The 25350-nt window shown below is 46.7% G+C and overlaps 1 protein-coding gene across 2 annotated transcripts; it reads right to left on the reverse strand.

The window, feature by feature from the left end:
• Window positions 1–1343: 1343 nt before the first annotated feature.
• Window positions 1344–21753, reverse strand: LOC102567910 (aldo-keto reductase family 1 member B1). 2 transcript variants are annotated; one of them, XM_059726540.1, is made up of 10 exons: window positions 21603–21753; window positions 19695–19862; window positions 17666–17782; window positions 16781–16858; window positions 15388–15510; window positions 13436–13542; window positions 13192–13273; window positions 12060–12143; window positions 10379–10461; window positions 1344–2364 (listed from the first exon to the last, which is right to left on the reverse strand). In XM_059726540.1, the coding sequence occupies exons 1-10, from the start codon at window positions 21666–21668 to the stop codon at window positions 2304–2306; spliced, it is 969 nt and encodes a 322-aa protein (XP_059582523.1). In that variant the 5' UTR covers window positions 21669–21753; the 3' UTR covers window positions 1344–2303. The 2 variants fall into 2 exon arrangements, with proteins under 2 accessions (XP_059582523.1, XP_006263171.1); XM_006263109.4 differs by lacking the exon at window positions 1344–2364 and adding an exon at window positions 8757–9381 and having other exon boundaries at window positions 21603–21749.
• Between the last annotated feature and the right edge of the window lie 3597 nt (window positions 21754–25350).

Raw genomic sequence — 25350 nt, forward strand, 5'->3', positions numbered from 1 at the left:
GTTTCTAGTAGCTAGCACTACCTCAAGAAACAGCAAGCTGAAGGGAGATTTAATGGCAGATTCAGAGGCACTGGACTGCTTCATATTTTAAATACTATATTTACTTGGACTCCCTATAAGTTTTCCATATATAGAATCTAATTTTTAAATTAGATTCCATACCTAGAAAATTATATCAAACTATTGGACATTTGTGTTGAATTTGGCCCTGTCTCTCTGCTAAAGAAGGGAAAAAAAATCTGGGGGTTAGGTAGCCCCTTTGCCCTCTGCAGCTCAACTTCTTCCCACTACAGCCCCTTCCCCCACTTCCTTACCATCGGACCCTGATCTCCCTGAGCACATGGAAGGAACATATTTGAAAAAAAACTGACCTTGAAATAAACATAGCTGTAGTAATTTTTATGGACTACCCACATACTTAGTTCATTCAGAATTGATTCATTTTACCTTTTTTGAAACTGCTGCAACATTTAGCACAGGTACTCCATAAACACATTTTTATGTAGGACTTTAGTACTTACTTGTATATAGTATATACTATGCATTATATTAATCCAAAGCCAAAAAGGTTCATAATTTATTGTATAGCTTGTTGGCTGGGCCCCAGCAGTCAACAGCATTTCAAGCCATGGTGATCCTGCAGCTCAGCACAACTCAGTGTGCGAGTCAGTGCTGAGGGAGACTGCACTCAGTGGGCAAAACTATGTGTTTTATTATTCAGAAGGGCTGTACTAATCTATCCTTGTTTGTCCAATATGGGCCATGTACTTAAAAATTATGCACAATGTTGTCTGCTTTTAATCAGCTTCATATTTGGTTCCCACTATTGAGCACATGCTGATCTATTTTTGAACTGCTGATGAAGCATGTATTTAATGCAGTTTCCTTGTATAAGATGAAGGGTTTGATTCCCTTACATTGATTCGGTGAAAAATCTCATCTTGAATTTGATTAGCTATTGCCACCATCATATATCAGACAGCAAATAAGAACTGATATGAAGCTTAGTTTTTACTCAAACTGGAAATTAATTGAAACCTGAGAACAGGCACTGTTTACTGTCAATTCTAGTATTTTTAGCTTCTCTTATTTTAGGCCAAACTGAGTTGGGATGGATTGTACCCTCAGCAAGTTCACAAATGACACCAAGCTGGGGGGGAATAGTAGATATGCTATGGGGTAGGGCTAAGATTCAGAGTGGCCAAGACAAATTGGAGGATTGTGTGCGGGCCGGGAGCAGTCTGAGGTCCTTTTTTCGCGCAGCAGGCTGTGGCCAGCAGCCTGGACACGCCAGGTCGGGGAAGACAGGTGGCACGCTAGAATTAGGCACGGACGCTTAGTGGTTGATTTAAGATTATTTTACTTACACCGAAGATGGTCGCGGTGCAGGCAGGAAAACTTGCTTGAGTTGCGGTTACAAAACAGAACAAAAAACTCGAACCTGCAGAACGTAAGGGTACGTCGCAATGGGGTTTCGGCGACGGGAGATGAACAAAAACCTCAGGAGTACGTTGCAATGGGGTTTCGGCGACGGGAAGAAAAAAACTGCAGGACTCGAACCCCAGGTAGAGCTCTGGATTCACTCACACGAAGTTTGCTAGGCTCCGTGGAACTTTGCGCACAGGGAAGGGTACGTCGAGGGATCAGGCAGCGACAGGGAGAGGCGAGAGGCTGATCAGACCCCTATAGCCTTCTTGAAATACACGCTGGGTCCGATAGGCTCCGCAGCACTTAGAGATCTTCACGAGACGTGAAGTTCTCTTCCTCCTGATAGTCGTGGAGTCCTCCAACTTGGGCGGAAACCACTCAAGCCTCTTATACGGCTAGCAAGCCAATCGCTAGTCGCCACGTAGGAATAATTTAGAACTGGCCAATAGTGGGGCACAAATCTGAATATAAATGGCGGGAACTCCTTGCAACGTGCATTTCTCTGTTGCAATGAAGAAATGCACCCTGCAAAGAAAGCTACAAGTGGCGGGAAATAATTCAGCAGTGCCGAAGCACACACAAACAAAAATCACACCCTTGGGTTGTGACATCCCCCCTTGCTGAAGGCATAGCTGAATTATGCTGCACGCTCATCACTCGGGTTATCAAGAGCTCTTACCACGGGTCGTCGAAGTAAACGGGTAAACACAAAATCTACTAACATAAGAAGTTCGTCCTCTAGGGATCGAACCAAATAATAACCAACACAAATACATATACACATGATCAGATCCATAATGAAAAACTGCACGATCAGGGCTTCAGTGGGCGTCATGGCGAAGTCGCGCGTTAGGCCCTCACTTCCTCCGTTGATGTTATCTTTCTTGGGGCTTCTCTTCACCACGCACTCTGAATTCCGGATCTGTAAATAAAACTCTTAAAAAATAAGTTAATGTATCTCAAAATATTTACAAAGTTTCCATGGAACTACACTATCATTTCTAAAACATATAATACAGGTGTTTGCTACTTTAAACTACCCTCTCTTGCACTCTCAACTAGATGAAATCGTCGAGGAGCCGTCATCTAATTCTTCTAGGTAATGAAAACCTAACTCATAGGCCAGTTGCCATTGGCCTGTGTCCCCTAAAATCCAAAGTTGTCGCTTATTGAGTCCAGAACGCTGTAGGAGAAATCCAAACATGTATTGCTCCTCTGGTGTTCTCTGTGGCAATGATGGAAGATCAAATTCATGATGTTTTGCGCCTTGAATCTCGGTCGGGTGTCGACGTTCCCGATCACTAGACAATCTTGGCTCCATCAGGATACGCAGTCGAGACAGCTGACGAAGGAGGTTACTCACAGGCTGATTAACCATTGGGTTGAGCAGAATCCGGAGGACGATGATGTTCTTTCGCCCATAAACCTCAAGACAACTATCTATGCTGTGAACGGTCACTGGAATGGTTCCAGGGTCTCGTAGATGACGGTGAGGCCATGGTCTTATTCGCTGGAGTGATGTCAGTCCCAGCGCACATGCTCTGGGGTTCCAGGCACAGTACGAGACTCCGATGATTGCTAGCATGAGATGTTCTGTGCCGGTATATTCTGGCCGTCCATCATGCCATACGTGGGCTTTCTGACCGATCAGTCCTGCAACAAGCGCTGGCAGTGGAATAGGCCAGTGAACGTTAACCGCTACCATGTTGATGTCAGTGACATGTCCTCTACTCCATGAAGCTTGTCTGACCAAGAAGCTTGCTTCTTCCTGGTTTAGCAGGTCGGATCCAAGTTCCACGACCAAATGTCCCAACCATACAGCTAGAGTTTCTTCAGGTTGGATTCTTGATTCTCTGCACAAATCCTGTAGTTCAGTTCTGGTGCAAGCATAGTAGGCAGTAGCAATTCGGTTAGTTGTTGTTACAGGTTGAACTACTGCTGCAGGAGTCATTGTTGCTGTTATTGCTTCAGGCAGGAGGGGTGGATGCGCTCCTCTGCTCGATTCTCCCTTTCATTGGCATGAAGGCATGGTCGTCGGAAGCGACACTGTGTTGGTGGGCAGGATTGCCGGAAGCGACGCTGCGTCGGTGGGCGGAGTTGCTGACCGAACAATCGCGGGTTCCTCCGAAGCTCCACCCTTCTCTTCTGGTTCTTCCATGCGGTCTCCCTCTTGCTTGGCGCCATCTTGTCATGGCGTTTCAGGATTCTTTTTTGCAGCCGCTTCTTTGACCGCTCGAACAGCCATATGCAGCTGGACTTTCAAACTTAAATTCTTTTGCATTAGATCAGTTACAGTGCGAAAAGTTGCAGTTAACACTCCCCCCTTGTCGTATTGTGGGGCCACCCTCTCATCCGCGGCGCATTCCTCCGTCTCCAGATTTTCGCGGAGCTCGGATGGAAGCTCGCGACCCCTTAATCTAGACGCCAGCATAAAGGGGGCGAACCGGTCGATTGGCACTGGTTCTTCACTCTCCCGAGCACATCTTAGGCAACGGGCACACTCCCGGGTGAGGGTCGGGTTTACTTCGCCCGCCGGGTTGACTCTGGCGAGGGACACAGTGTCGAGGGGCCTGAACAGGACCCACTCATCACCCATTATACACCCGAATGCCGTGGGGTGAAAATACACTTCCCTCTCTCTCGGGGCTCCGTCTTCGGAAGCTCCCTCTTCTTCCTTCAGCGAAAGACGTCCGCTGATAAATCTCTCACCTGTTCTGCCTGCTTGGTGGTAAGCGATATGCGCCTCCAGTTCCATAAAGCTTTCTACTTGGCGTTTTCCACTGTGCCAAGGGCAGTTCTTAACTAATTCTAGCTCCAGCATGCCTTCCCCTGATCCCATCCTCGTCGCCATGTGTGGGCCGGGAGCAGTCCGAGGCCCTTTTTTCGTGCGGCGGGCTGTGGCCAGCAGCCCAGACACGCCAGGTCGGGGAAGACAGGCGGCACGCTAGAATTAGGCACGGACGCTTAGTGGTTGATTTAAGATTATTTTACTTACACCGAATATGGTCGCGGTGCAGGCAGGAAAACTTGCTTGAGTTGCGGTTACAAAACAGAACAAAAAACTCGAACCTGCAGAACGTAAGGGTACGTCGCAATGGGGTTTCGGCGACGGGAGATGAACAAAAACCTCAGGAGTACGTCACAATGGGGTTTCGGCGACGGGAAGAAAAAAACTGCAGGACTCGAACCCCGGGTAGAGCTCTGGATTCACTCACACGAAGTTTGCTAGGCTCCGTGGAACTTTGCACGCAGGGAAGGGTACGTCGAGGGATCAGGCAGCGACGGGGAGAGGCGAGAGGCTGATCAGACCCCTATAGCCTTCTTGAAATACACGCTGGGTCCGATAGGCTCCGCAGCACTTAGAGATCTTCACGAGACGTGAAGTTCTCTTCCTCCTGATAGTTGTGAGTCCTCCAACTTGGGTGGAAACCACTCAAGCCTTTTATACAGCTAGCAAGCCAATCATTAGCTGCCACGTAGGAATAATTTAGAACTGGCCAATAGCGGGGCACAAATCTGAATACAAATGGCGGGAACTCCTTGCAACGTGCATTTCTCTGTTGCAATGAAGAAATGCACCCTGCAAAGAAAGCTACACAATGGCGGGAAATAATTCAGCAGTGCCGAAGCACACACAAACAAAAATCACACCCTTGGGTTGTGACAGATTGGACCAAAAGGAATCTCATGAGGCTCAACAAGGACAAGTGCCAAGTCCTGCACTTAGGACTGAGCAATCCCATGCACAACTACAACCTGGGGACAGATTGGCTGGGCAGCAGCTCTGCAGAAAAGGATCTGGGGGTTACAGTGGACAATAAGCTGGATATGAGTCAGCAGTGTCTCCTTGTTGCCAAGAAAGCCAACAGCATACAGGGCTGCATTAGTAGGAGCTTTGCCAGCAGATTGAGGGAAGTAATTATTCCAGTCTATTCTGCACTGGTGAGACCAGATCTAGAGTACTGTGTTTAGTTTTGGGTCCCCCACTATAGAAAAGATGTGGACAAATTGAAGAGAGAGCCCAGCAGAGAGCAACAAAAATGGTTCAGGGGCTAGGGCACATGACTTCTGAGGAGAGGCTGGGGGAATTGAGTTTATTTAGTCTGTGGAAGAGAAGACTGAGAGGGGATTTGATAGCAGCTCTTAATTACCTGAAGGGGGGTTTCAAAGAGGATGGAGCTAGACTATTCTTAGTGCACATGACAAAACAATGGTCTCAAGGCTGCAGCATGGGAGGTTTAGGTTGGATATTAGGAAAAACTCTCATTAGGAGGGTAGTAAAGCACTGGAACAAGTTACCTAGAGAGGTGGTGGAATCTCCGTCCTTGGAGGTTTTTAAGGCCTGGCTTGACAATGTCCTGGCTGGGATGATCTAGTTGGTGATGGTCCTACTTTGAGCTGGGGGTTGGACTAGAGACCTCCTGAGGTCCCTTCCAATTCTAGCTTTCTATGATATGAAGAATTCTAAATCATTTAGCTGACTATATGTCACTCTAGTACAGGGGTGGGCAATTATTTCAGCGAGAGGGCCACTTAATCACTTTTGGTGAGCTGTTGAAGGGTGCAAGGGTGGCCCTGTGCCTCGATGGGTGCCCTGCCCCCTGGTCACCATATTGGGACCTTTGCCACCAGAAGTCACTTCCCTTGCCCCCAGAAGTACTTCTTTTGGGAGTGGGGAGGAAGGGAGTGGGGAGGAAGGGAGTGGTGCCACCTTGGAACCAGAGATAAATCTTATGCTAAAAAATCAAACATCTGCTATATTTTAATTTTATTTCAGAAAATATTTTTGTCTTGATTTACATGTGTTTGCATGGCACATATAGAGGTGATTGCATAGTACCTGAAAAATAAAGTCTTACTGTTGTACCGTGTGTGGGGGAGAGGGGTTGTGTGTAGTGGGGTGTGCATGTGTGTGGGTGTGGAGTTTGTGGAGGGGTGTGGGTATGTGTGTGGGGTGGTGTAGTTGTGGGCATGTGGGATGGTGTGCAGGGGTGTGTGGTTCCCCCACATGCCACCCCCATGGTGCACATCCCCTGCCATCTGCAGTAGCAACAGCAAGTGGCAGGCCCTCAGGGCACTTGTGGTCTACACAGGTGGAGCCCCCCAGTGGCGCACAGCTTCAGACTCTTCCAAAAGCTGCATGTGGCAGCAGGGAGCAGGGCCTGGCTGCTCCCTCTCCATCATGCAGGGCTTCCCCCATCTCACATACAGCTCCTGGGACCTGGACAGAGCTGTGTGCCACAAAAGGGGAGCCCCGCATGATGAAGCCAGGCCTGGCCCTGCTCCCTGCCACCATGTGCAGAGCCCAGGATTCCACCTGAGAAGCAGGGAGCAGGGCTGAGCTAGCCTGGCTGCATTGTGCGGGGCCCCCCACAGAGTCCCGGGATCTTCACGACAGCAGAGAGTGGCAAAGGCCGCTGGCTCCATCGCGTAGGGCTTCCCCCGGTGGCAAGCAAGTCTTGGGAGCTGCATGTGAACCCCATGCAATGGAACCGAGCCAAACCAGGCTCCACACTCCCACTGGCTTGCTGGGCACAACAGGTCTTGGGCTCCATGCTTCCACCCAGGTGCAGTTTCTCCCCACACCCCAGCACTTCCCTACCTGCTACCTGGAGCGCTGCAGCAGAGACACGAGGAGGAACCGGGGGAGCTGAGCAGTTCCCTCAGCAGCGGCAACAGGTCTGCTCAGAAGCTGTGCATGGGTGGAACCAGGGCCAGGCTCTCCCCCACATGAGGTTGGGAATGTAGCGTGCTGCCCCAGTAGGAGTGGGCAAGGCCCAAGCCTCATGTGAGTGCACCAGAGGCAGCTATGGGGCAGGCAGGATACAATTAATTGGTGAGCACCCACCCACAGGCTGGATGAAATTACTTGACTGTATTTTGCCTGCCCCTGCTCTAGTAATTTTTTGGACATGAGGTTCTTGGTCCTGTTTACTTTCTGTAGATCCAGGGCTTATTTCAAAGGCTGTTTTGACCAATGATTCCAAGTTGTGTAATGACAATCCCACTTTGTGCCTAATACTACCAAAACAAATTCAGTCTTATTTTTTCATAAAGACTAGGTATGCAGATACCCAGGTGAATGCATGGGTTCATCACTAGGGGTGAGTGCCTGTCTCTACCCGTATATACTTTGCTCATCTCAGTAAGGCAATGTAGCCTACAATTCCTGTCACATCATGTATAAATTATAGATGTTAGGGTCAGAAGGGACATTGACAGATCGAGTCTGAACCCCTGCATAGGCAGGAAAGAGTGCTGGGTTCAGATGACCCCAGCCAGATGCTCATCTAACCTCCTCTTGAAGACCCCCAGGGTAGGGGAGAGCACCACCTCCCTTGGGAGCCCGTTCCAAGTTTTGGCCACTCTAATTGTGAAGAAGTTCTTTCTAATGTCCTGTCTAAATCTGCTCTCTGCTAGCTTGTGGCCATTATTTCTTGTAACCCTCAGGGGCGCCTTGGTGAGTAGAGCCTCACCAATTCCCCTCTGCCCCCATGATGAATTTATAGGCAGCCACAAGGTCGCCTCTCAACCTTCTCTTGCGGAGGCTGAAGAGGTCCAGGTGCCCTAGTCTCTCCTCGTAGGGCTTGGCCTGCTAGCCCTTAACCATATAAGTGGCCCTTCTCTAGACCCTGTCCAGGTTATCCACATCCCTCTTAAAGTGTGGTGCCCAAAACTGGATGGAGTATTCCAACTGCAGTCTGACCAGCACCTGATACAGGGGAAGTATCACCTCCTTGGATGACTTTGTCACACTGATGACTCATGTTCATCTTGGAGTCTACTAGGACTCCAAGATCCCTTGCCACTTCTGTGCTGCCGAGTAGGTAATTTCCTAGGCAGTAGGTGTGCTGGACATTTTTCCTCCCTAAGTGCAGCACTTTGCATTTCTCCTTGTTAAATTGCATTTTATTGTTTTCTGCCCATTTGTCCAACCTGTCCAGGTCTGCCTGTAGTTGTTCCCTGCCCTCTGGTGTGTCTACTTCTCCCCACAGTTTTGTGTCATCCACAAACTTGGACAGAGTACACTTCACTCCCTTGTCTAAGTCACTGCTGAAGACATCAGTCTCCTACCCTTTACCTCCATGGATTTTTGTTTCAATTGGTAGAATCTGAGGCTCAAGGTGGAAAGTACAAGCTGAAAAAAAAATGCACAAGCATGCATACACACATGCATGCTCTCTCTCACTCGCTCTCTCTCACACACCCCCCCCCGCCCTTTTGCCATAGAAATTAAAGATAAGAATCCATTTTCTGTGCCCCTAGGAAACATGAGTACAAATTTACTTTGGCTTGAATGTATACAAAAGACCAAGTCAAGAACAGGCTCCACAAAACAACTGAAGCACTGTGTTTAATACACTGAACTGTACAGTAATTATTCAAATACTTGTATTCTGAATTGTTTAAGGACCCAGATACATTAGAGATTCACACTGTAATTACTTGATAGAGCACTCACAACTGCATCGAGAGTTATGAAGTTAATACAATGTCTATTGACACTTGGGCAGTGTATGTTGGTACCTCTCTCATTTCCTCCTCCGAATAACTAGTGACTTTAATTATACAGTTCTGCTTCAACTTGGCCACACAAACAGATAAATAAATTAAATGAAAAAGAAAGAAATTATGTTATTTAGTGTTAGCTTAGAACTGATTCCTGCTAACCAGCTCAGCAATAGGAACCTCTAGCCCCTTTGGATGCATTCTGTTGAACTGCATTTTCAACACCGCTCTCCCTCCCCACTCCTGAAAAAAAACAACCCGCCCCTAAAAACAAAACATTTCTTCTGTCAAGTATCTAAGTTTGTTTAAAAAATACCACAATAGGCAGAAAAGAAAAAAAGAGCTACAGAAAAGGAGAGTCTTTCACTTTGTAGTAGCCAGACATGGAAGAAATACCAGCTTCAATAATCTGCTTTGAATGGGTAGTCCTTGTGATTGACAGCCCTAAGGAGACGGCGAGAGAGCGGAGAGGTTATTCTGAGTATTTGAATATATGCATCTCTTAGCAGGGTTTGAATAGTGCATAAGCAAATGTTAAGCAACTCCTGACTGTAGACACTGGGTGCATCTACACAAGACGCTGACTGTGCAGTAGCTTGTTACTACTGCATAGTAGCATCGCATGGCAGGAAGTGTGATGCGATGCTACTATGCAGTAGTAACGAGCAACTGTGCAGTCAGTGTCACCTAAAAGCCATTTAGCGATGCTACTGCACAATCATTTAGTACTCATTTATACAACTACTAAATGACTGCGCAGTCAGCGTCGTCATATAGACACAACCAGTAGGGCCAATCTAGCTCCCCCTTAGGTAGGGATCTATGACCTAGAAACAGTCTCAAAAAAGAAACAACTAATGACTGTTAGGCAGAGGAAAAGGGCCCTGTACCCCTTCCACCTTTGAAGGCCAATAGCTTAGCTATGACAGTATTTACTTATGGAATCTTTTCTCTTTTTTTTTTTGCAGTTAATGTTCAGGGGCTTGCACATTTCCCCAGGAACTGAAGAGGAATAGAATATAAGGGGCTATTATAAGGAGCTACAGTCGAGTCCATCTGCACATGCTTAAGATAAGCAGGCTAGAACAAGGCAGGCATGATTAACATGGCCCTAAATGCCACATATGCAAGGAATTGGATTTGGTCCCAAAAGGATTTCTGGCCTCACTCCTCCCACTCCATGACACAAAACTTGGCTTAAAGGACACCTCACTGACATAGTTATTAGTTAGGACATCGAGCCAAAAAGTCCAATACCTCCTAAACAGATGATCTGTAAAGGCTCATTTCCTGCTTAACTTCACTAGTCCAACAATTTATCTTCCTACTCAATTTCGGAAATGTAAAACTTTACCTGCTCAGAAACTGCATGCAGCTACAAGCAGCAGCAGTGCATAACTAACAGTTTTACTGTTTTATAGGGTAAGAAGGCAACACCTACGGGAGCACAGTAACAACTCTCCAGTTCCTGTTGAAGCTGAGGATTGATTCCATCTCCTCTTGAGTCAGTTCAAAGTCAAACACCTGAAAAACAGAGCATCCCATTCACTTAGTTTTTATTTGCTGAGTGCGCCTAACATAAAGTAAGGGAGTAACCGCCCTCACCAACAAAGCTATTTAAATACTTAGTTGGATAGAATACCTGGCACTAAGATATCTGCAAGATAGAGGCATTTATCATCTGTTTCTTCTCACATAAAGTCCAGAAACTCTTCAGAGAATACTGTGTTTTATACTCCTGTGTTTCTTTGGCAGAGAATAAACCTCAAATGAGTTCTGGTAACTTCTGTAAGAAGCAAACTGCAAAGCAGACACCTTATATTCTAAGGGCACATGAGCCTCCAAATTCCTTGAGTACATGCAATGGTTTCTAGCAAGTAATTCCATATGGCAATGAGGGCTGCTTGTGTGATCATTCTCCCATCATCCTGTTTATGTTAGCAAGAGTCCTACTGGAGGTAGGTCCGCATATGAGGAAAAAGGAGGATTCACAATCCAACTGCAATGCTTCTTAATGTTATGCAAATATTTTTGTCTTTGGGCATCTAGGTCTGCTTTGGATGGGGCCAGCATCTAGGTAGAGCAAGAGGTGCATCTGCTTCTGAAGCTGGGCCACTGGGCAGCCAAGAGGGGAAGAGATGCCAATTCAGTGGGGCAGATGGAAGAGAGCTTGCCTGTGAGGCTCAGGCCAGGAACCTTCCAGAGGAACATTCACTTCCCTGAACTACAGAGGAAAGCTCCTTCAACCTTACCTTCCTTCTAGCCCCACACATCTTTTCCCCTCTGGACTGCCCAGCAGTTCAGTTTCCACAGCAGACCCGGTTGTTAGGGCACTCTGGCAGGAAAGAGGAGATTCAGGTTCAAACCAGCTCTGAAGAAGAGTGGTCTAGAACCTGGACCTTCCAATCTTTAGGCAAATATCCTAATCATGAGGCTATTTGTCTTAAAGGTGAGAGAGTCGGCCTCCTCTCTGCCATTCCCCATGGGGTTTTTTTCTCTGCAACTACAACAGTTATGCACCTGCTTTAAAGAGTAGAATCTCAACTTCATGTAAATGGTCAGAAATATCCCCCTTAAGCAACTCATTAGCTAGGTACATTCAACTTAAACCCTTTAAAGGAAGTGTTGGATTTGGGCCTTGGTGACAATGATAATCTTGTGGCAGCAAGCGCCATGTATTAATTTGTGCTCTGTGGAAGAACTGTCTTAACTTGTCTTAACTTGTTCTTACGTCATGACCAAAGAGCTACAACTGGCCTTTTCTGTATGGAATCATCATCATCTATTGCTCTAAGAGGCCTTATTCATCTCCTTTCTACATGGTCATTTTTTCATCCAGACTGCCCCTTCTGATTTTAAGTCTCATCATATATTAATTTAATGCTAGCTGCACAGGGGCAGAATTGTCTTGGCTATCAAGAAGCTAGGAAGCATGGTAGGAGGTGTGTTGATGTTAACTTGGTTTTCTCTTTGTTGCAATTTAGGAAATAAAGGTATACAAACTTAGTACTGCATATATAGCTGCATATGAAAATGTTCCCACCCCCCTTCCCTTCCCTCTAATGTAGACTTCGGAATAATGAGAGCGTATGGACATGTAACATTCCAATTTGAAATGTTACCTTGAAGTTCTCCTCAATACGATGTGGTTTGTCCGACTTTGGAATGACAGCCACATTCCTCTGAATGTGAAATCGGATCAAAACCTGTGAACAAAGACCCAGAATGCTGCTGACACAGAAGCTATATCAGTCATTACAGGGTTTGCTGTTCTTAACATATTTTTCAGGGCATTTACCATGTTTTACATTCAAATACACCAATCATGGTTGCAGAAAACAAGTTTGCTGTTCAGAAGGATCTACTTAATAGTCTGAGCAACACATTCCATCCAGTAGGTGAAGTACACAGTTTGTAAACACATTTACTATTTACTATTTTGATATGTCACCATTTTCAATGCCAACTGGATAGTTTTTCTTTTGAACGCTGAGTGAAACTTCTGATTTACGTTATGCAGGAGTTAAGCTTATATAATCATGATGGCCTTAACATAATATCCAGTAAATATTCCCATTTGGAGCTGGTCAAAACATTTGAAAATCTTCAAACAAAAAAAGCCTGCGTGCATGTTGGACAGTGAGAAATGGAGGAGGAGGGAGGAGATGAGACTGATTTTTCAGGATTGTTTTTTGGCAAAGATGTACCACTTTTCAATCCACTCTGCTTGGATTGTATTTGTCTGGAAGGATGTCTGGAATTACTATTCCTGAAACATTCCTGTGAGTAAAATTCCATGAAGAGGTACAAACATTGCCACACAGCAGCTGTAAGCAATTTTCAACAATGCACACTAGAAAACTAAAAAAAACAACCAGCCTCAATCAATGTTGAACAAACAAGGCGTTCATGATGAGTTTGGTAGGATGCTGGGTTAGGAAGGCTGAATACTCAGCGTTCAAATTTTCCATAGTCTCATTTAATTGCTAGAGTTCATCATAACAATTCAGTATTGCTGGGCATGTGCTTGGTCTTCCATCTTTAAAGCTAGTCATTAGCACCATATGATAAAGACCTGGGAGGTCTTTCTTCTTTCTAGATGCAATTACTTGCTCCCTGATTATCCCTCTATTTTGAAAGCGATTAAAAAAAAAAAAAAAAAAAGACAACATTTCTAACAAGTCTCCCTGTTAATGAAGCAAAATGAATGTTCCTGCAAGACAATTAAAAAGAAGCAAGGTGACCCCATCATACCTGAGCAGAAGTTTTGTTGTGTTTAACTGCAATCTCTTTAATCTTGGGATCTTCCAGAAGAGTAGGGTCCTTTGGTTTGGCCCTATAAAGAGGAAAAGGGTAACAAAGGCCTAGTATATTAAGCATGGAAAGGTACCATCCATCATGGATCTCACTGTTCATAAAATTTCTCTCAGAACAGTCAAGTCACACACATACACACACCCTACCCCTCCAAGCAGAGAAAGGCCACAAATACTCTTACCATGGTCTACTAGGGGAGCCAAGGGGACTGTATGCAGTCACAGCGATTCCTTTGGATTGACAATACTTAATCAGCTTTTCCTGGGTGAGATATGGATGACATTCAATCTGCAAGAACAAAGATAAACCAGCTGACAGAGTGGGAAAACTGTGCTACTAGGAATAAATGTCCTTTGCGTCACCACAATTTGTTTTATTGCAGCAAAAAGGCAACTTCTGTTTGCAGCTTTAAAGGTTTGGTGCCTTAAAAGAGTTGTATTAGAATCATAGAAAATTAGGCTTGGAAGGGACCTTAGGAGGTCATCTAGTCCAACCCCCTGCTCAAATCAGGACCATCCCGAACTAGATCATTTCAGCCAAGGCTTTGTCAAGCTGGGCCTTAAAAGCCTCCAAGGATGGAGATTCCACCACCTCTCTGGGTAACCTGTTCCAGTGCTTCACCACCCTCCTAGTGAGAAAATTTTTCCTAATATCCAACCTAAACCTCCCTTGCTGCAACTTGAAACCATTGCTCTGTGTTCTGTCATCTGTCACCACTGAGAAGAGTCTAGCTCCATCCTCTTTGGAACCACCCTTCAGTTAGTTAAAGGCTGCTTGCTATCAAATCCCCTCTTAGTTTTCTCTTCTGCAGACTAAATAAGCCCAGTTCTCTCAGCCTCTCCTCCTAAGTCTTTTGCCCCAGGCCCTGAACCATTTTCACTACTCTCTGCTGGACTCTCTCCAGCTTGTCCACATCCTTTCTATAGTGAGGGGCCCAAAACTGGACACAGTACTCCAGATGTGGCCTGACTAGTGCAGAATAGACTGGAATAATTACTTACCTCGATCTGCTGGCAATGCTTCTACTAATGCAGCCCAGTATGCTGTTAGCCTTTTTGGCAACAAGGGCACACTACTGACTTATATCCAGCTTATTGTCCACTGTAATCCCCGGGTACTTTTATGAAGAGCTGGTGCTTAGCCAGTCAGTTCCCAGGCTGTAGCAGTGCATGAGATTCTTCCATCCTAACTGCAGGATTTTTTGCCATACAGGTACCCATGCAAATGTCACTACTTTGGTATGTGTACCAGTTGGTTGCTCCTTATTGTTGAACCTCCTCTCAAACCTCCTTATCTTCCTGTCACTTGACTTATCTTCCAGGTGCAATCTGCAAGGGTCTTGAGACTCCTGACTCATATTTTTGGCAGCCCAACTGAGCCTGATATTATCTTCCAGGCAGAAAAAAAGGAAGCGAAGGGGGGCACTTAGTTAGAAGCAGAAACTTTGTTAAATTAAGAAAACGGACAGGGAAGGAGGCTTGGTAGAAGCTGAGGCCTTGTTGAACGAAGGTTTTGCTGAAGCCTTAGCAAGATAGGGTCAGTACCACAGGGTCTCCAGTCTATCCAACAAAAGGTACAAAGGAAAAGCCTACATATCAGACATGGGAACCAATCAATTCATCAACCAGTAATCTAATTGTCACACAACATGGAGGTTACAACAGTTTCAAAGTGCGAGAATCATTTAATGAAGCTGTGAGCACTTTATGAAAAGAGATTTTCAGGATTCAGAGATCTCCAGGGCTACAAGTCTGGCATAATGAAAACAGCATACAAAAAAGAAGGCAAAAACAGCTTGTAAGCTGAACTGTATGCATCTTATTTAGTAGTGTTCTGGAACTCTTTGGTTTAGGTATCTAGGAGGGTGTGAAAGTATCTACTATACATCTATACATTCTGCTATGAAGTATATTGTGTCAGTGCATACCACACAAGCAGTACAAAGTACATGAGAGGTGCCAAGGTGCATCTACTCAACTGACCAATCTCACAAATAGTTCTCAGTTTACTATATTGCTCCTCACACATCACTGTTTTCTTGTGTCCCAAAAGCCTTTTGGTAATTCAGTACAAATGTGTAGCTCAGCCAGTAGATGCATATTCAGCAGAGATCAGTGGAAATTAGCATCTTACCTGGTTATTTACAGGCTTATATTTTAACCCAGGCTTGTTCAAGATTCTTTCAATCTGTTCATGGTTGAAGTTGGAGATCCCAATGGTTTTCACCAGACCTGCATCCACCAACTCTTCCATAGCCTAATGGATCAAGACAATGCCATCATCTGTCTGGTGGTGTTATTACCAGTTTGGCTTTTTTTCTTTTTATTAAGGCAGAATAAACTGTTGGAAATCAAGCCACATGAGCCAATTATCCCTTCTTACTTAGAGTCTTTGTAGCTGAGTTAGTGCATGCTCCAAGCATGTCCAGTTACCAAGAGTCCATGTGGAGAAAGTGATGTGGGCAGAAAAGTTCAACCCACCTTCTGAATGGGAGACACATCTCTCTAAGAGAAAGTTTTCATATATGAAGCAGTTTTTGGCTCAGTTTATAGAAGGAGAGGAAATTACAGTTTGATAAGTCTTTCAGGTAGTTTCTGATATGACAAAACAGAGATGAGGAACCCAGACTTTGTCGGTTACTGACCCCACATCCTTTTACTCCCACTCTGAGTTGTAACTTATTATTGTGTGGAAAAAGAGTTCCCAGACTGCAGGTGGGTAGCTCGTGTCTCTAGCTTGGACCCCAGTAATCACTCCCTTCCTGTCCTACCCACATTCCTAAAACAATAAAATGTATTGTACGTCACACCCAATATGAACTTCACAACTCTGTTAACCTGATGCTTCTCTTACACTCTGCTAACTTATCTTTCATCTATAAGGCTCACTGGCTAGGAGCTCTGAGCTCTTCAGAGGCTAGACTGCAACAGGCATTTGCTTCTGGGTCTGCAGCTCCAGCTGTGATCTGAGCTGGAAAAGTATGTACCCACTGCCTTAGGGGGCCAGTCAACTGGTGCTACCAAAGCAGCTGGAAAAAAGGAACTGTGTTATACAAAACCATTCCATTACTCCATGTCGTCTGAGCTGAGGTGGCAGCAGCAGACCTGGAATCATGCCATTCAAAAGGAATATGCAGGACAGGTAGAGACCCTGAATTCCTCGTAATGGAAAATCCCTGTGTGAAGCCCCTTATTTTATACAACAGTTCCCTGTACCTGAATGGGCAGGAGGCTGGAAGCTTAAGGGAGTGTTATTCCAATTAGAGGTATGCTGCCAGGGCCAGGCTAACCTGTCTGCCAGATAGACCATGGAATAAGAACCTGGCTCAGTGGTAGCTTTTGTGAGGTTTTTTTTTTTTTTTTTTTTTTAAAGCAACAAAGGGAGGAAGCTACTGGAAGCACAAAGGAGTGAATGTGTAGACCCCCCTCCAAAGTACAGCCTGGCATAGTCTTAATTTGCCCTTGCATACAGATTTCTATTCAGTGTTTAATTCTGACTCAGAAAAATTGAGTGAATATTAACCTACCTCCCATGTGTCCAGAATATCTGTGTTACTGGGGATAACCATACCTTTGTCATCCTTTGGATGATTCTCCTCACCAGCCTGGAATTTCAGATCAGAAGAGAGATTTGCTTTCAGAGCTGAACACTCCGAGTTAGAAAGCCAAATTCTAGGACAAGGCTGACAGTGAGTATTCACAGAATCCAACTCAACACAGTACTTAGGTACATACATTATGCTGGATCAATGGTAGCACTCATGTTCTTAAGAGTTATACACAAACTTGAGTACCTTGTTGAACTGGGAACACAGTGCATATGGTGATGTGATCTGTGGCAAGGAGATGAGAACTAGTAACCTCTGATCAGGTAATTATTTAATAAATCAAGAGAGACAGAAGGACGGAGAAAGAACTCCCCCATTCTTTAGGACAGAATTTTATTCCAGTGAATAAATACAGCTCACTCTGCTACTTCTTCATCTTCTGTTGATACTCAGCCTAAGAAGGGCCAGGGCCACCACAAGTGGAAGAGACACAACATTATTCCACCTTATAAAGCTCACAACCTATTAAATATGATACATAATTGTACTTTCCTGAGGAACACTCAGGATTTCCATTAACAATGCAATTCTCTCCAGCTGAACAGGTCTAGATGTGGAAGGCCCTACTCCAAACCTATGTTCACACTACTGTAAACTCAGCCTTAACTCTTCCTCTGCCAGGGGGAAGAAGAAAATAGAAGTGACTTCATATTTTTGTTGCAGAAAAGACATAAGCAAATAAAACCAGATGCATTTCAAAAGGGAGGCCAATCCCTCCTTGACTGACTGCAGGGTGGTGAGGAAAGAGCACTCTAGGATTCTGTCAGGTCAGGGAGGAGGAAAAAGAACAAGGAGTCACACTACCTTGAAACCCATAGGAAAGTGGATAAGGTAGAGGTCCAGGTAATCCAGTTTCAGGTCAGCTAGGGTTTTCTGGCATGATCCCTTGACAAGAGATCTCTCATGAAATGTGCACCACAGCTACAGTGGGAAACATGAGTATAATAGTTACTCTGAAACGTCCAGAATCTCTACAGTAGGACAGTAGCATGTCTCATATACCTTCCACTTATTTAGCTCATATCAAAGACTTATAAACACCCTAAAATTTTGGTGTCAGATTTAAGCTGTATAGCGCAAACTTGAAAACAGCATTGGTGCAAAGTGATCAGACTTCACATTTATAATAAGGAACTGTGAGAACAGAATATAGCTTCCCACCATCTGTGTAACACTGAGAGCTGGAAAAAAACTATGCAACTATTTCAACATTTGAGAAAAAGCTTTTTAATATTGATTTTATAGTTCAACTAAGTTCAAAGCCTCAGAAGACAAAGGTCATTTTCAGCTTTCATTTGGCAGCTCTGATAAACTCCTCCCCACAAATCCATATATTGCCACGAAGTGAAAGCTAGATTTCGTTGTAATTTGTAATGAAACATTACGTTGATGAGTGACTACTTGAGGGCTGGGTGCTGAGGGGGGAGGTTGTCAAAGAGAAGTAATGCAAATGTTTAGTGGTGGTAAAAATGTCCCAGTTTTTCAATGAAAAAATAAATGCAGACTTTTTTTGGTATCTTAATATGTTATAAAAAGTTATCAAGATGGAGTATCCCATTTTAGCTTTCCTTAGTTTGCTGGAATTACTGAGGCACCAAGAAAACCCAGTAATTTTTATTGGAAAAAAACCTGATTTTTTTGTTTTGATACAAGTAGAAAATTTCCCACAGAAAGCAACTGGCAGCATTGCCATAGCTCTGCTGAAGAGTTTAAGAAAGACTAGAGACACACCACATTTACACTCATTCTGTATAGCAATGTAAATTGTACTAAGAGCTGAAGCAGAGAGATGAACCTGGAAGTCAGTGGGTGATGACAACACTGCACTCTGCCACTCAGTGATACAGACAAGGTAATACTATTGGGAATGGGCGACTGATGCCTCCTGAGTATGGGAGGGGCACCAGATCAGTGACTGGGGGGAGAGGTTCCCCCAGTGGCTGACTGCCCACCGGAGGTGAGGGGGTCCCCCTGTGGCCAAGCCCGAAATCACCAGTGGCTGGCACTTCTGGTTTTGTGGCTGGTGTTTCCAGGAGGTGCACAGCTAATCTCCACATGCTCACACATCACAAATGCTATGTGCCTGTAGATGTGTGGGGAGGAGTGTCACAGCAGACTCAATTAATCTGCTTGATTAATCAGGTCTACTGGAGCGTGCCAATTAGCACGCTCCAGAAGCTTCTGCGTCTTCTGTATCAGTGTCCCCATGCTTTAAATGGCTCATTGAACGTTTTAAAGCTCCCCCACTGCCATTTTGAAGTGTGGGGACAGATACACAAGACACTGAGAGCACTTTAATTAGCTCTTGGAGCCAGTCTAATTAAAGTCCCCACCCCGCTCCACTCCTGGAGCATGTATAAAAATGCCCCAGTTTGCCTACTGCAAGCAGCTAACTTCAATACATCATGTGCTGTGGGTATGCCATGCTTCTGCAATGCTTACACCAGTGTAAAATGTACTGGCATAATTTTACCCCAACTTTTTCTGAGATAATTCCAAATCAGATTCAGGTAAATTGTGCAACAGTTTATGTCATCCCTCTGCTCGTTGCAGAGATATAAAGTGATGCCTGACTGCCCTGGGAGGCAGCATTGCATATGGCAGCATCACTGGCTGTGCTTTATGCCATGTGGCTGCTGGTCTGGCAGTACAGCCACTTCTGTTTTCTTCGCTGCCCTGCTTCATTATGCTACTAGTTCCTTGTTTACATTGGTTTCATTAGCCTTCATGGTAGTATAAATGTCTGAGTATCTGGGGCAAATTCAGAGGGGTCTACAGGTGGCATGGAATATAAGTGTCCTTTAGTGAATCTAAGTGACAGTCAGAGGCTCACCTTACTGACAATAAAAAGGTCCTCCCGTTTCACAGCTCCTTCCTTGATTTTTTGCTGGATCCCATCCCCGATCTCACTCTCATTCTTGTACAAGTAAGCACAGTCGAAGTGGCGGTATCCAACGTCAATAGCAAACTTCACTGCCTCTGCCACCTTTCCTGGAGGAGCCTGAAGGCCAAAAATCAAGCATAATTAGAAGTTTTCTTCCCCATTTCCAAGTGGCTAAAAACTACCCAAGAAGGGACTGTACTAAATCAGTGACATAGGTCCCCCCTACCTGTTACAATTATCGTGCAATTAACTAATTACACAATTAGCTTAAAACTGCACATGCAAAGTAGCTATCATGCCATAAAAAGCTATACCATGCTATAAAAGCTATATCATGCCATAAAAATCCAACCAGCTATAAAGTTAGACCTCAAAAATGTGTACTAATTTTATAGCTGGTTGCTACTGAGCTTAAATTTGCACATGTAGTAGGGTCTCCCTGCAGCTGCGGGTCTCAGCTGCAAGGGTGGACCTTGCCTAGCCTGAAACTGAGAAGACTCTCAACTCCAGCAGCTGCTGGGACCAAGGGGCAGCAGAACAGGGATCCAGAGCCTGCAGTTGTGGATGCTCGGTCTCAGATGGATCCTGGCAGCTGGGGGAGTACAGCTGTCCTAAGAATGCATAAAACCACTGGAGCTGGGGGATTATGGTAGCCACAATCCCTCAGCTCCAAGGGTGCATGGAGTGCCCCTGTGACTGGCAGCCCCTCAACTGAAGGGGCTTCCAGGCATGGTAGCTTGCTTCTTGCCAGTGCAGGGAGTGTAATTATACCAGAAATTATATAGCAAATTAGAGAACAGAGAGAGAGAACAAAGATAGTAGCCTTTCTCACTGTGGACACAACTGGCAACCATAGGCACTGGATGAAAAAGCAAGGGAATAAGAAAACACAAGGATGCAAACAGGCAAACGAGAGTGTGAGAGAACACGTGTCATGGATATAGTTTGCAGAGAACTTTTTCCCCCTCCACAGGCACACCAGTATGAAGCCCTTGATGCCTGAGGTATTAGGGCAGTGGTCACCAACCCATGGATCTCGATCCACTGGTTGATCTCGGAGGCTCTTGGAGTTGATCCGAGGCTGGGGTGGGGGGCTGAGCGCCCATGTGTGTGCACGCACGTGCCCCAGTCCACCTGGTCAGTCTGTGGGGAGGGCAGGGGCCCAGGGGTAGATCAAGGCCCCTGAGGTGAGGGACAGTGCCGCAGAGGCAGGAGCAAGGGCAAATGGAGTGGGGCTCCAGCCGGGTGGGACTTACCTGCTGGGGAGGTGCATCCCCAAATAATTTTTTCTCCCTTTGCCTGGATCTGCCCCCTTTCCCTCCCCACAGACTTACCTGCTGGGGAGGGGGAAAGGGGGTGGCAGCAGCACACGGTAGATCTTAGGCTGCTTTTAAATGCCAAAAGTGATCTCCTATTTTTGAGACCACTGTATCAGGGACTGAACCTGATGCCTCAGAGCGGGGGCTGGACAAGAGGACGTCCCTTTCGGCCCTCTTTCTCTCCGACATCTTTGCAAGCAGATCCTGCACCGAGTGATTCAGGGGGCATTAGGGACTGGAGCTGATCCCTCGGGCAGGAGGCTGGCCGAGCCGACCTCTGGACCGGCCCAGGCAAGCGGAAGCTGGCTGCCCTCCTGCGCCTGGGGATGAAGAGCAGACGGGGAAGGCCTCCTGCCACTTGCCAGGGCCGGACGGCAGGCGGGGGTCGAGGCAGGGGGGCCGACACGCGGCGCCCGCAGAGCTGTTCCCGGGGCGGCCCCGTCGCGGCCAGGCTCGCACCTCCCGCGCCCCCAGTGCCAGAGCCCAGCCGGGCTGCGCGGCGCGGCGCGGGCCCAGGAGCGGCCCAGGCTGGCATTACCTGCCAGGTGCCCAGCCCCACGACAGGCATCTTCGCGTCGCCCCTCAGCTGCAGGAAGGCAGCCATGGCTCCCGCGGAGCCTCCGTGACCTCCCCTCCCGCGTGCCCCCTTTAATCGCTCTGGCCCCGCCTCAGCTGCTGGGCGGCGGCGACTGGGAGCGAGTCTCAGGCTCTCGCCCGGCCTGTCCCTCCCCCGAGCAGCGGAGGCCGAAGGGGCAGGAGCCGCCCAGCCCCGCCCTCGGCCGCACGCCGGCCGCCCCGGCACCCCCCTGCAGTTTGGGGCCCTTCCTCTAGAGCGGCGTTTCTCAACCCGCGGGGCACAAGCATATAGGGGAGGGTCACGGACAGACTTTACAAATGGATTCTCCTTTAAGAGAGGAAAGTATAGGAAACCTTTCCCCTGCAGCTGGCAGAGCTCCAGCCTGCGGGGGCTGCTTGGGGTGCCCCTGCCTCGCGCACTGGGGGGCTGGCGGGCAGCGGGTCGGGAGCGAGGGGCACTGAGTTAGGACTGGCCACCGATGTTTCCGTATGGGTCCTAGTACAAAAAAGGCTGAGAACCCCTGCCCTGGAATACCTCTTTCCCTTTCCCTACACACCCCTCCGGGATGTATTACAAGAAAGCTCTGATCGCCTGGCAGCTCCCAGCGGCAAAGCCTCGGGCCCTCGACAGGTCTGAAAATCAGGTCCCTGGTGTCTGAACTCCTGCTGCCGCCAGAAATGAAGATATCGCTCTCCCCCTCGCACCAAATTGGGGGGCAGGCTTTTGCCTATGAGGGTCTAGGCCTCTCTGTGGGTGTGTTCCCTTGTCAATAAAACAAGGACTATCCTTCCCTACTTCTCTGGGTTGCTGTGATGCTCAGTTAAATAATGTTGAGATCCTAGGACGGGAACAATAACAGATGTACGCAAACTGTTACTGCCCTCCTGCCTAGTCAAACTACACCGCAGGCATTTCCTATGCTGCCTTTGGGTAGCACAATACATGTGCTCCACACACCAAGCTAATAAGCAAACCCAGGACTGAGAGCTTGTTAGTGCATACCCAGAGCTGCTCTGAAGTGGCTGCATCACATCCGTTCTGGAATTAGCACTCAAGTTTAGAGCTACAAAAAAGATTGCTTTGGGTTGTGCACATGTGCATCATCCCCTGTCTGGCACATAGCAAAGTTGCCACAGGGGGACACACTGCAGCCAGGGTGGTGATAGAGGGCTGCTTCTTTGCTCCTCAGCCCTCGAGGGGACCCTGTCAACAGATGGGACAGGGTTACTGAGGGGCCTGTTTCATCTGTTGTTGCTGCTGTGGCAACAGCTGATGGTGTTGCCTGATCAGGTAGTCTCTGCCTGATCAACCTCTGCCCACAGGGCTACCTGCAAGCCAGCCAGGGGCAAGAGATTATCAGGCAGCAGAGACTAATCAACCCTTCATGCTGCTGTTGCTGCAGCCCTTTCTCCATTTCTGCTTGGTGACAGCAGTGCGAGGGCTGCCTTTCTGTTACCTGGTGTGGCAAGGACCGATCAGTCCTTGCCAGCAATGTCACCCCAACTTCTGACACCATTGCTACAGCACCAGCGCAATTCACATTTCAAGTCCCTGGCACTTTAAAGCTGTTCCTTGGGCTGTTGTCAGTCCTTTAGCAGCTGTGTGACAGCAGGGCGTGCACAGGGCAGTTTTAAGGCTGACTGAGATAAAGATGTGGAGTTTTCACAAAGAGATGATGAGTCCTGAACATGAATCAGGTAAATACCCTCTTCAGTCACTTAATCAACCAATATTTTTGCATGGTAGGTCCAAGAGCTCAAATGACGTCAGCAAAAGAATTTGAGAGCCAGGTAAATGTGTCTGAAACATGTCAGAGGAAAGAGTTTCTTAGGGTGATATCTTTTATTGGAGAACTCATCACCTGTCCAGAGGTGCAGAGAATACAGCAATGACAGCAGTCCATATAAAATCAGTCCTGAACAGGTGATGATACTTTTAGATCCTAAGTCTCTGGTTACTCCCTAACCTTATGTTCTTCCTGATTATCAATCAGTTTTTTTGAGATGTTCCAAACCAGTTAACCCCTTGTCAATAGAAAAGACAATGATTTACACTACTGAGAATGCTTTGAAGAAGTTGAACTGGGGGTATAAAAATCTGTAAAAAAGCAGCAGTGTGTGTGTGTGCTTCAAGAGGAAAAGTCTCTCTGATACCATCCACTGTTGAGAAGCTGGAAGAAACAGATAGTCTCCCTTCAAGGACTGTGCTAATAACTTTACCTGTCAGCATTACAACCCGAGTGCCTTGGACTGATGAGATCCCAGCGCGCGCTCTCTCTCTTTTCTCTCTAGGCATAAATTTCTGATCCTGAACTGTATTAGTTAAGCTTGAGCTAAGTTTCCCCAGATATTTAGTGAAACCAGGGTAGTATTGTAATTGTTTGTGTTTGTTTTTTCTTTTGCATGTCTATTACTACTAGTACCATTATATATTTCATATACTTAGCAATAAATAACTTTTATAGTCAAACTGGTAGTAACTGGGTATATTTTTCCTTCTCTACTTCTTCTCCTTCCCCACTTGCTCTGCAGCAGCACTTCTTTTACCTTAGCTAAAGTTCCCTGCGAAACCCAAAAATACTTCGGGGTCTGCTCATCAAGAGGCTAAAGATTGGGACGTGCTGAGTTTGAAACACATAAGGGGATCAGCTTGTACAGGCTGATTGACCCAGTTCGGCTCAGATGTGCCCGAATGAACTGAGTGCTGGCCCATGAGGGTGTCAGCTGGACACCCAGCCGGATTCAGAGGTATTCTGTTTAACTGTATGCTTGTCTGACTGCAGTTCATTGTTGCTCTGATGAACTGTTTCTTGGCATATGAGGGTATCAGCCTGTCCATGCTGATCAACCCAGCCGGGTCAGGCGTGTCACGTTAATCTCTGTGTGTGTGTGTGTGTATGACTGATTTGGTGACTGGAGGAACCCAGCCCCATTGAAGCTGAGTCCTGCAAGATAGCTCCACTGGGGGTGAGGACTTGCAGAAGGGAGATACACAGCTCCGTATAGAAACACAAGTAACACAAGCAGCACATTGATAGAATTACCAAGACCCTAGAAACGTATCCCTAATAAATGAGCACACCCCAAAGTGATAGGCAAATCTGGTAACATCAGCTCTGGGCACCCCTGGCCCTTTGATCCTTCAGGTCCTGGCCCCAGCATTGACCAGTCGAGGGATTTCAAGATAGGTTTCTGAGTCTGTAGCCCCACTCTCACTCCTGGGTCCACCTTCTGACACTTCTATGGGGTAACCCACCCAGTTGTGGGAGCTAGGGTTATTAAGGCACCCTGACCTGCTTTTCACCGGGGTGGTAACTGGCCTGGTATTTCCTGGGGGCTCTTAAGCCACTGAGAGCCCCACCAGGCCACTCACTCCCAGCAGGGTGAAGTTTTAGGTCATGCCCAGGACCAGGAACCTCCTAGCCATCCCCTACAGCTCCTCCCTTACCTCCAGGATGTTCCAAGCAGCCTTGCAGCCAGGCAATGATACTGCCTGGTCTGGCCTAGCCTAGCCTGCCAGCAGCAAAATGCTCTGTTTATGTAGGCGGCCAAAGATCTAGAATGGCCGCTGCAATCAAGCGCCTGTTGACTGTTTGGCTCAGGTCTTAAAGTGGCAGGCACCAGCAGCGCCCTGCCACACTGCCAAGGGCTGGTTCCCTACTGGTTTCATGGAAGAATGGGAGGAATGGAGTCTCCTGCTTAGCCCAAAG

Source organism: Alligator mississippiensis, chromosome 4 (genome assembly GCF_030867095.1).
Source record: "Alligator mississippiensis isolate rAllMis1 chromosome 4, rAllMis1, whole genome shotgun sequence".
In the NCBI taxonomy this organism is placed as follows: Eukaryota; Metazoa; Chordata; order Crocodylia; family Alligatoridae; genus Alligator; species Alligator mississippiensis.